General features: G+C 35.9%; 1 protein-coding gene across 1 annotated transcript; it reads left to right on the forward strand.

Annotated features, from left to right (window-relative positions):
• Positions 1 to 240: 240 nt before the first annotated feature.
• Positions 241 to 11,666, forward strand: LOC149192436 (uncharacterized). Its single transcript, XM_089406383.1, has 4 exons — positions 241 to 441; positions 10,867 to 10,953; positions 11,047 to 11,139; positions 11,312 to 11,666. The coding sequence occupies exons 1-4, from the start codon at positions 298 to 300 to the stop codon at positions 11,507 to 11,509; spliced, it is 522 nt and encodes a 173-aa protein (XP_089262509.1). The 5' UTR covers positions 241 to 297; the 3' UTR covers positions 11,510 to 11,666.
• The last annotated feature ends 621 nt before the right edge of the window (positions 11,667 to 12,287 follow it).

Here is a 12,287-nt window from a genome sequence, read left to right on the forward strand (position 1 = left end):
TGTTTGACAAAATGACTTGACAGAGATGTTGTGGCATGACTACATGCAGTCAAAACACCCACGAATGTGATGTAGGTTGGCTTCACGCCACTGTGCTCCATTTGAGAAAAGAGCCCAAGAGCATTTTCAGCATGCCCGTTCATACCAAGACCCTCAATAATGTCTTGACCGTTTCAGAGGGGCTATTGCGAGGTTTGCGTAATGGAGTTCGGACAGATTCAGGACGGGGGGGTTTTCTGCATTTTAAGACAGTGATTCGAGGTTTTGTTTCTGAAGCATAAAATCTCTGTAGCGAAAATGAAGTCTTCTCTGAGGAAGCTGCGAGGGTTTTCACTCAGCAAACATGGAGTTAAAGAGAAACTGGGTGCGGTCTATCACAGCCAGAAGCAGCAGCAGCTGCCACCTCCGGCTTCCCTGGACGAGCTCGTTCAAGCTTCCCAGGTACCGATTTCATGGATCATTTTTCAAGTTAGGGCATGTTGTTGCGTTATTTATATTTTCAAGAAAATTGAGCTTTTTCCTTTAAAAGAATTCGCGATAAAGAGGTTCTTGTTGCGTTTTAGAGATACCCTGTGATGAATGATTTTCAAAAATGAAATGCGAAGCGTTAGTTCTCTTGATGAGTTCAGAATGTAGTGATTTCTTTGATAAATTGTAAAGTTAGGACAGGTTATGATATTTCAGGTTTCAAGCATGGAAGTTGAGCTTTGCCTTAAAATGAATTGCATTTTTTTTTGCCCAAAACGGTTTTCTTCGAGTTATGCAGATCGAATTTAGGCGATGATTTAATCATCTAGACAATTCTAGCGGTTTATTAAGCCTGTCTTAACTTAAAAAAATATAGTGCATGAAATCACTACATCCTAGACTTCTAACATTTAATCCTAATGTTTTTTACACTGGATCTGTAAACCCGATAACAATCACTTCCGACGTAGCATTTCAATTTCTTTAAAAGCAAACCGCGGTTCGATGCTTAAAACTTCCAATATCACAACGGCCTGTCCTAACTTTAGAGATAATCAATGAGGTATTCATTTAAAAGCAAAACTCTATGGCCGTGTGTGAAACTAAAATATCACGACAGCCTGTCCTAAGTTCATAGATAATCACTGAAGTGTTCCTTTCGAATGAAAGATTAATTTCCATGGGTAAAAGTTCAAATATCAGGATAGCCTGTCTTAACTTCACAGATAATCAATGAAGTCGCTAGATAGAAAATCCTAGAAGTTTTTGATCACAGTGGCGGAAAGAACATAACTTGTTAGGTCATTGAGATGTTGCCTTTGGCAATCGGTGACCCCAGGGCTTGATCTCGTCACCTCTAGCTGGCATGTGTAAAGGGCTATCATGCTATGTTGAGGGTTGATTGTTATGCTATTTGAAGTTTTATGCATGTAGGTTGAGCTTTACCTTCAAATGAATTGTAGCATTATGTTAAAAGGGTTCTCGTTGAGTCTTTGTTGTTAACGATTTGCTAAGTTGATCAAATTTAGGGCTGTAAACATGAATCATCACGCTTCTAGATAATGCGAGAACTTTTGTGTGTTATGTAACATGTTGAAGTGCAGAACTGAGTGGCTCGTTGAGAGGTTTACTTTTGCAATTGCTGATTCTGCACAGTTTGAACTTGTGACCTCTGGCTGGCATGTGACAAGGGCTAATCGTATGACTCGCTGAACCTAAATTGAGTGAAAAATACAGCTCAAAACACTTCAAGTCAATGAGAAGCCATCTGCTGTGGAGGAATTAAATTGTCTATGAAATTTAAATACAGAAATTTTGAGTCTTAATTAGCTTAATGTTGCTTAGGTTCCATTCCCAGAAAATGATTGGCATTAGGAAGTTTGAATCTCTTTTCATTCAACAATGCTGTTTAGATAATATCTCAGCACAATCGTCTTCAATATCGTTTCATGCTGCATGCTTTGATTTTTGGGGTAATTAAGATTTTATTAAAATACAACTTGTAACAAAATGAGGATAATAATGGTTTCCCCTGTTGATTCTGAGTATGTGCTATATTTTTCATTGCTTTACATCTTTCAAAAAAAGAGAGGACTTTAACATCTCCTTACTTGAAATTCCTGGTTTAAACCCTTATATGTTCATATTGAATATTTTGTTGCATGTGCTGTTAATCAGGCATAAGTTTTATTCAGTTCTGAGTAAATATTGCAGCTCAAAGTACAACAAACCTAAACTTATAAAAGTTTCATTCTAACACTTTTTCATCCAACTTTTAATTTACTATTAACAACCACTGAAAGTTGTCCCCATTCTACTAATCAGTTATAGTTAGCTTATCTTAATTAATTAAGCGTAAGTTGTATCCAGTTCCAAGCAAAATGCTGCAGTTCAAAGTACAACAAATATACTAATAAAAATCATATTCTAACCTTTTGCTATCCAACACATTATCTTAAAATTTATATCCATGAATAACCTGTGGCAGTCATTCCTAATCTAGTAAGTACTAAGCAGCTAGAGTTAGCTTATCTAAAACTACTTCTACATCATGCATTTGCCATTTTAAACACAAAGTCAAATTCTTTTTCGTTATTGAGAGTGTTTATGCTAAAGACAATAAGGGTGGCTCTTAAGTTTTTTGTTTATGTGCTACAGAATCTCCTCTACAGTAAGCGAAACCATTCTAGGTGCGGGGTAGGATGTGCAGGGTTGAGAGGGAGACAGATGCTACTTGCCTTCCTTTGTTCTCTCGACTCAGCAACTTGTCTGTTTGCTAAACATTAGAGGAATTTTTAACCTTTTAGAAGTTGATTATATGGGAGAAGACAGTCAGGATTCAAAATAATAAACTTATGTTCTTTAATGAAATACCACTGGAGTGTTTTTGGTCATTCGTACTGAAAGAATTTTTGGTCATTCTTACTTTCATCTACATTTTTGTAATTAACTTGTACTTCAGACTCTCTTTTTTTTAATTTTTTTTTTTTCAACTCGTGTCTCCCATATCTCTATTACTTTCCAACTATGTTGCATGGAGAGTCAATATGTGCCTGATGACAAATCCCTTGTACCCTGCATTCCAGTGTTTTGGGGACTTAAAAATGGCTTGGGAATGTCCCAGAATAGCTGGGGGCATCATTGGAGACATGGGAACTTCTAGGGCATTCCCAATCCGTCCCTCACAAAAATATCTCGGACAGTCAACTGACCCTTGAACCTACTGACAGTTCAAGATTATATCTATATATATAGATATATATAACCTAAATCCATCCCTGCACCTGCCTGAAGTCTAAATCCTACCTGCTTCTAATTTTCTAAATCCTACCTGTCATCTCAGCATATCATTCTAAAATTGTTCTCAGCAATTCCTTTCTGCGGCGCTGGCACTCACAGACTCTAGTGCATCATACTCTCAGTCAATACTTGCTATTCCTCTGCAATTCTTATCCCTGACTGTATTTATAATCTTTATCAGTGTCAGGGGGGTGGGCATCAACGGTGGCTTTTGGGATCTATTTAAATTTTCTCTTTGAATTTATTTAAATTCTTATTCACAGTGTTTCTTATTTGCAATTGGAATTTATTTAAATGTTTTATATTTATCGTGGTGAATTAAGAAAAAAATATTATTATTATTATATTTAATATTTTATTATTTTCAAAATTTTAAATATTTATGATTACTATTACTATTATTATTATAATATATAAAATAATTTATATATTATTGCCATCTCCAACTTTCTGTCCCCTGAAAAATTTGGGGGTGCACTCTGGTGGTTCCGGAAACTTACCCACCATCCCTGCTACCCCCCGTCCCAAAGCCAGTGCGACATAGCTTTCTAACTATGTGTTTGCTGCAGCAAGGTGGTACAATTCGAGTTCAATTACTTTTTCCAGAAAGGCAGAAACAAGTTAGTTGCTTGCAGTTGTCTCAAGTTATTTTGCTTCATTGAATAGAGTGAGAAGTCCTCATGAGTCAAGGCTAGTATAATCCCCATGAGATTTGAACCTTTCTGAACATTGCAAGTATGAATTCTATTCACCATTTGGACTGACCATGGAGAGTAGTTGCCTAAGATACAACTGTTTGCAGCTGAGTTAAGGTTACTTTTCACTAATAAATAAACTAAGCTAAATAAAAGTGATTTGTAGACTGGTCATCTAGCATTCCATGAATTCTATTTTACAATTTTGTGGAACTTCCTATTCTTTCTATAGAATTCTGTGGAACTAAATATTCTTTTCATCCTCCCCAAGTTAATGGTTTATTCAATCTACTGCTATTGTATTTTACAGGATTGGTCTGTCCTGATCTATATCCCAGGTTAAATGGAATAATTTTCAATTATCTTGGAGTGTATAAGATGTTTAAAACAGAGAAACGGTTTGTAAATTCTTTAGTACTTCCTCTAAGATTGAAAAAAGCAGAGGCTGGTCAATTTCAATTTGATTTACTCTTGCTCCCAGAGTTCATTGTGAAAGTCTTGGATGAGATTTTTCTTAATTTTTTATTTTATTTTATTTATCAGGCAGGGATAAGTGGCTTTTATGTTAATTTCTTGTGATTGCAGAATGGTTCCGAGGTTAATAATTTTTTTCACAGTTATAGCTGGAATCCATTTATTGATAACCTATGTTCCTTCTTGTAATATTCTACATAATATTTGACTTTTTTTTTTTTTTCAAAGAAAAAAAATGTATATATTAATTAGGCAAAAATATATGCATCTTCTGACTGGCAACTGATTTTTCAGTTTTGCCAAAATCATGACTGACTGTTTTCTAATCTTCCCCAAAAAAAATATTTGACATTGGTCATCCTGTTGATACAAATTACCTTTTTGTCATTTGCGTTATCCTTAGGCAGAATTGTTTGCAGGAGGCTTGAAATTTCCATTAGTTCCTGTGTAAGTTCACATACTAAGGATTTAGGGTAAGTGTTGCACCATTTTCTTGATCTACACATTACAGAAGCGTCGACCCTAAATCAAGGTGAACAACTTGCTTGGCAAGTTGAATAAATTCTGCCCTAATTGCTTGACGTTCAGGGCTACAAATCTAATTCTTTTCAGATCTGAATCTGTTTATGAGAGATAAAACACACAAATGGCATAATAATCATTTATTTCTCATCATAACATTCAAATGCATGAGATCCACGCCTTCCAAGTCACTTTCATGATGGAACAATTGAATGCATAAACAGTTTAATTTTTAGCCTGTTTCCATTGCTTTCTTGCAATCATTCTGATAAATCTAGCAACAGAGAACATCTCCAAGGACAGAGTCATGCCAAAACAAGATGAACAATTTGACTAATATAATTGGAATGATCTATGTTATTGAAGTTCGATGTCTGGAGTTTGAGATCACATTATTCTAATCTGTAAGTATTCATGATGGGTTTGGTATTTTATAGCTTGATACATCTTCTAAAGACTCACATTAACGCATGAACAAGCCTATCTCTCTGCCCTTTGGAATTTATGAACAAGGTTTGCTACTCTGCAACCAGATCACACTCTACTCTGTCAAAACGTTTCCTTTTTGAAAATTTTTGCATGACTGATATCTCAGGTATATCCAAAACTAAATCAGTGTTGATAACAGCCCAAACATCCACTCAATAATACTAGCATCACACTGGTTCTATCTTCTGTTACTAGGAGTTCAAGTACTAGCTTTTACTGCAGAATTCTTGAGATCATGCTAACGTCCTGAATGATCAAACTTTGGGGTTTATTTGCATCATTGTTATGTAAACTTTCTTGTTTTGGAACTAGTATATATCTTCTATTTTTTATTTTTATTTTTTATTATTATTATTGTGGATGCATTGTTTTACATACATAGTCTTGTGCTTTGGTGCTGGTGTCTTTCTGTCATATCTAAACATCATTAATGTGTTTATTTGGCACTAGTTTGACCATTGTATGTTGGAATCTAAACTTTGATTTCATTTACAGCACTGCTCTCTTGAATTTTGGAAAATTTTGACATTGTTTCAAATTTGATTCATATTTGAAATAACACTTGAATGCTCATTAATTGGTATACATCTGGAAGCACTAAGGGAGCATTTCTATGTTGTTTCATCTTTTACACAGGGTACTTCCTAACTGTTATTCTACCCCAGATTCAGAGGAGCAGCCAAGATTTTATCCATAGTTTCTTTCCTTCCAACTTTAGATGGGATCTCACCTCAACCTTCTGCCTTGGTGGTCAATCAACATCTTTGATGCCTGTTCGGGGTTGTGCCATATTAGGTTACAGATCATACATAATCAGACCGAGTTATGGACCAGCTCCAGACAGATCCAGAGTATGGCGCCTTCCACCCATTAGGGGTAAATCAGCTCCAGACTGATCCAGAGTATGACACCTTCCACCTATTAGACTAGGCCATACATAATCAGAGCGAGTTATGGACCAGCTCCAAACAGATACTTTGCAGATCCAAAGTATGGCACCTTCCACCCATTAGGGGTAAACCAGCTCCAGACAGATCCAGAGTATGGCACCTTCCACCCATTAGGGGTAAACCAGCTCCAAACTGATCCAGAGTATGGCACCTTCCACCCATTAGGGGTAAACCAGCTCCAGACTGATCCAGAGTATGGCACCTTCCACCTATTAGACTAGCCCTACATTCAACAGAGCAGAGATAATATTTTCAAGAGTTTCCTTGCTTGGACATTAGATGATAGGAGAGCATTTTGCATATGTTCTTAGGATGCTTTTGTGCAGATTATAGTGGGTTGGTAAGGGATCCCCCTCCCCAAACACCCTATCAGCATAGTTAAAACTTGAGTTTAGGGTGGCTTTAATTATCTCTGGTAATAGAAAATGATACGGAGGATTGTGCATAACCCACCCCCTTTTTGATTCCAATAAGCAGAGGTGGTCACTATGGTAATCCGATTTCAATTTGTAGTTAGAAAATGGGGTCACAACTTTCCATATTTTTTGTTTTGTTTTGTCTTTTTACATCAAACAATAGTATATTTATTAGAACCATAGTCAACTAAACAAACAGGAAACAATTTATTTGACAGGTGGAAGAAGTGATAGGCTTAGAGCAATTGAATTGTAGGCCATGCTTCTTGACAAATTGATGAACAGATGTCTCCTTACTTGAGATTTAGGTTGGCACCATGGCACCATCCTGTCCATCATTATACACTAATCTTGTCATTATCTTCTTCACTGTGAATGACTGGCCTGTTCCCTGCAAATAGATCTGGGCATAGAGGAGCCAATCCAAGAACAGTAATCTCTAGCACAAGACAATATTAATGATCTAAATACCTAATCCTGAAGCTTGAGTTTGATTTTTCTCTACTGGTTCTGAATCTCTGATTGAGAATCTCCCACTCGTCATTATCAAACCTTCTCCTTCATCATTGGCATCAGCTGCACTGCTGAGGTACGTTGGTTGGTTGTCATTGGACTTGAGAGCTTGAAGTTTCAAATGATTATAGTAACAGACAGCCAGAAAAGCCAGTCCACACCCACTCAAGTTTATGACTGTAACCTTTTCATTTATTACAGACAAAGATTATGTTATGAGCAGCCAGTCCTTGACAAGACCAGCAACATTCAGAGTCAAGGCTGAAGTCTTTCCTATCAGAAGAAACACTGCAAGATTAAGAGCCAAGGCACAAGCAGAATGTCATGTAATCCAAATCAAAGGAAGAGACCCTGATTATCAGAAATGGGTATTCTACTAAGGCCCAGGGGGTGCTGAGAAAAACAAGGCAACAAGGAGCAACAAAGATGTGATGGGATTCAACTTAATCCCTTTTGATGTTCGTGGAATTTGTATGAGAACCAATTGGGTAGTCTCACATGCAACTGCACTTAACTGGAGAATCACCTCCCATGCATTCATCTTGGCCTCCCCATAAGCTGAAATAGTAACTCCAATGGATATGGCCAACATATTGGCCTCGGGCTCACCTTTATAAGCTTCTTTCTTCAGGGAAACCACAATCAAATACACAACAATGGGAATTAGAGCTTTCAGCATTTGAAATAATGATACTGAGAGGAAAACATAGGCAGAATTTGAAAACCAGAGACCCAAAGAATACACTTATCAATACTATGGGTTCAACGAGCTTGAAGACTCTTACAATAGCAACAGCCAGTGTTGAGTAGAAGCCCATGTGAATCATGGTGGGACTGATCACACTAAAGTTGTCAAGCAATGGCAACTCCAATGGATATGGCTAACATATTGGCCATGGCCTCACCTTTATAAGATTCTTTCTTCAGGGGAACTGCAATCGAATGCATATCAAATGGGCACAAGAGCTTTCAACATTTGAAATATCGATACTTTGAGAGACATGCACCAAACGCTGCATCATTTAGGATTTGTACTCAGTTTAGGTGTCATATTCAAGGGGAAGTTGTTATGCTTTCCACCACTTCATAGATTGTTAGAGTGATGAAACAAAAGAGGCTCCCTCTTGAGGCTAGATTATGTCATTCATATCAGCTGTGTTGTTGATGTCCTAGCTCAGCCAGGTCTTGCCAAAACTCTGTTGAGGTTCAAAATTTATTATAAACTGAAATGTCTTCACAAGAATTGACCTCATAAAATGCCATAATCACAAGATATTCCATACACGGCTGTGATTATGGCTCACAAGACCCTTAGACTTTGAGTAATGAGGCTCGCAACATCACTTATGATTATGCACTCTACAATTCTGTGACCAGCTGAATGTCAAGCAATTGAACCGCGATTTAAATCCTATTTTGTCAGCAATAAGTACTATACTTTGTCTTTATTTAGTGTAGAGAACCAAGCACTTATTCTGCTCATCTATAGAAGGGACAATGGTTGTTTGCCTATGAGGTATAAGGAAATCCTATCAGATGTTTTGTATTTTCGTATGGAATTGAATCATACTCCTGCACACTGTAACATTCATATATATCAACCTGTAGAGGCTTTAATAACACCTGGTATTCTGGTTAGTGATTTTATTGGACCTCATGTGCATATCCTACATGCACAGGATGGACTATTCATATGTTACAAGGTATTATTCTTATTATTTAGGGTGCACATCTTCAGGTGCTCAAGAACGATTACTAGAACAGTCAGTTAATTCTGCAATTTAAAGGATGAAAAAGGAGGTTATAGGAGTCTAGTTTTGGTTCTCATCCACAATGTCACACTAGTCTGCCTGGGCATGGTTCTCATGGTTTAATAGTGACTTGAGGAGTCATAATACCACAGATCACTAAACATGAACAGCTAAGGTAGCCCAAGGACAATAGCCATCTTTACACATTAATTAACAGGTCTTACATTAATTATCCTAGGGGGTTTTAATACTTCCAAATGCTTAAAAAACAGTTAGCAGAGCATTCACATTACACATTCCAACAATCTTTTCTATAAACCAACCAAATGCAGTCAGGAGAGCCCTCCTTTTACACTATACAACCTTATTGTTAGTATGATCAACCTTATTTTAATATATAGTGTGACAAACCGTATGTGACAGGCAGGTGGAAAACTTTTCTCGCAATTGACTAAGCGACGTCCTGCGAGCCAGACTTGAGACGGAAACCCTCGTCAGAAGTTTATGCTTGGCTCTTTTCCAAACAAATGAAGAGTCAATGAGGTTTTGTGTAATCACTTCTGGTATCGTATTGGGTTATTGTTAGAAGCGATAATTGGATTCGGATTCTCATCGAGTGAGTTGTTCTGCTTTCTCAATTTGAGAGGGTTTGTTTGGAGGGAAAAACGAAAGAGGACATACAATAATAGTGAGGGGAAAGATGCAGAGGAAGAGGATTGAGAACATCGCCATCAGGCAGGCTACATTTTCCAAACGTAGGTGGATTGCTGAAGAAAGCTTACGAGCTCTCGGTGCTCTGCACTGCAGAAGTTGAACTTGTGATTTTCTCCCCAGCAGGAAAGCACTATGAACTGTTTTTTAGTGCAAATCCTACTATTTTGATTCTAATAATCATGGCTATGCAAACCTCATGAGATTCTTACTAATAACCCCGGTGGTGCAAGCCCTAGTAAGCTCGATGTTGAAAAACTTAGTGTAAAACCTCCAAATCGCTGGTTTTGTTGTAGTGCTTATTGGAGAGTATATAAAAAATTTCACACCTTTTTATGAGATATGGGAGGAAAACATGTTAAAGATTTTTAATAAATATAAAATTTCCAAAATGATGCTAGTTACGTGTGATTCTTTTTTCATTGTTTGTGATTATGAGAAATGAAACTCAATGTTTTTTCATTAGTGCACACATATTTCATTATATAATTGCATATAGAAAAATCATTCCAGAGCCGATAACAATAAAAATGAAGAATTTATGGTCCAACGTTATATTTAAGGGAGATGTTTAAGGATGACGTTTGAATTTTGTTTTTCATTTTAAGACATTTGGAGCAAATATTAGGAAGGACTTTGAGAAAGGATTGTCCTTGATTTTCAAAAATGGAGTTGTTCCTTTCCAGCCATATGCCCCAAGTGACCATCAAAGGGAGAGCTCATATGTTTTTTGGATGTTTTCTTTATAGCCATTTTTTTACACATATCCATAGAGTCCCCATGCCATTGATGTGAATTACTTGTTCGGTTTTTTTTAACCAAAATTTTTAACCAAACAAGAAAAATTAAAAAAATGCCTCAAGATCAAAGACTGAAACAAATACCTATTGACATACCTTTTAAAGTATGGAAAGAACTTGTAAAATCATATGAGAAGTTGGATGCACAAAGAAAAGCCGGCAATGAGAGCATTCAGGTATTGAATTTTTCATTAAACATTATTTAGAATGTATTAATACTTATAAGTATCTTAGACATGTATTTGTGTGAAAATAAATTGAATTGGTTTATGTTTAAGGACAAGGCATCCAAGGCGAGGTTAACCAAGACAAAAGTCACTCATCGTAGTGGCCAGAAAGGTTTAAAAGCACTGATAACAACCTTTGTAAGTATATTAAACATGTGATATTTTTTTAATAAATTTTGTACTAGAAGAAAGTCATTGTTATCTAATTTCTCCCTATTTACTGATTGATAGGAACTAAAATATGGAAGACCTCCAAATCATTTGGAAAAGGAGGTGCTGCAGCAAAAGAGATGGGTTGAATTTGTTGTTTGGATGGACTCTATGGTATGTAATTTTAGTTGGATTTCCAATATACTTTTAAACCATATTTTCATTTTATTTTTTAGTACTATTAGATATTATATCTTACCTCATTTTATGGTTAACATTGTATAACAAAAACATGCGTTGTGTTATGTAATTAATACTAACATGTAATATTGATTTTTTTTGTCAGAATGCTATAGGTAATGATTGCCAAGACGATGATCCAAATTATGTTCAACATATATCAGGAGATGATGAGGATGAGGATGAGGATGATGGTGGTGAAGGAGGAGATGATGATGATAGTTGCGGTGTTGGTGATGATGTGGATCAAAGTAATGAGGATGGTCAAGATGATCATGAGGATGATCTTGGTGGTGGTAGCTAGGCATGCACATGCATTGTTTTTTATGAAGAAATTATTGTGTAGAATGACATTGTTATGTTTAGATGGGTGTTGTGAATTTACCCTATATCAATGAGACATTTTGATTTTGTAATCATACGATGAGTTTGATTTATGTATGTTGTTAATTTATCGTAGAATAACGATATTCATGAAATATTTTGATTTGTTAATCATATTTGAATTTTACTTGTTTTGATTAAAAATAATACTGATTTTATTAGTATTATGTTGCTATTTTATACATGTTTTGAAAATTGTTAATGACACATTGTTATTTTTTTGGATGGATGTTGTCAATTTCTCTTCAATTTCTTTACAAATGATTTTGAATTGTGATATCTGCTTTAATGATATTTAGAAACTATCATATATTTCACTATGAATCTATAAAGGGGGTCATATATGTAAAGAAAAATATACTCTATATAAGAAGTCAAATGCGGATGTAACCATGGATGCAAAATTGGATGTTAAACTAGGAATTAATACAAAATGCAAACAATTGACATACAAAGTGTTTTAAATTAGAAGTGAAAAATTGTGCAATAGTTGACACAAAGAAGGGAACAAAACATGGCATACAAAAGGATATCAAATTGGGCAAAAACAAGGACACATAAATGGGCACCAAATTAGATGCAAAAAAAGACAACAACTAGACGTAAAATAAGATGCAAAGTTGAGCGTTAAAAAGAAGCAAAAAACGTTACAAATTAATATGCCAAATGATGATGCAAATAATGGTGTAAATTTGGGA

Source organism: Pinus tabuliformis, chromosome 2_2 (assembly GCF_031772625.1).
Source record: "Pinus tabuliformis cultivar Carrire ecotype Pingquan chromosome 2_2, CPIR1, whole genome shotgun sequence".
In the NCBI taxonomy this organism is placed as follows: domain Eukaryota; kingdom Viridiplantae; phylum Streptophyta; class Pinopsida; order Pinales; family Pinaceae; genus Pinus; species Pinus tabuliformis.

Coding starts and splice junctions, on each gene's coding strand:
- LOC149192436 (XM_089406383.1), top strand. CDS start 298: ATGAAGTCTTCTCTGAGGAAGCTGCGAGGGTTTTCACTCAGCAAACAT. Junction 10,954..11,046: donor AAGCACTGATAACAACCTTT/GTAAGTATATTA, acceptor ACTGATTGATAG/GAACTAAAATATGGAAGACC. Junction 11,140..11,311: donor TTGTTTGGATGGACTCTATG/GTATGTAATTTT, acceptor TTTTTTTGTCAG/AATGCTATAGGTAATGATTG.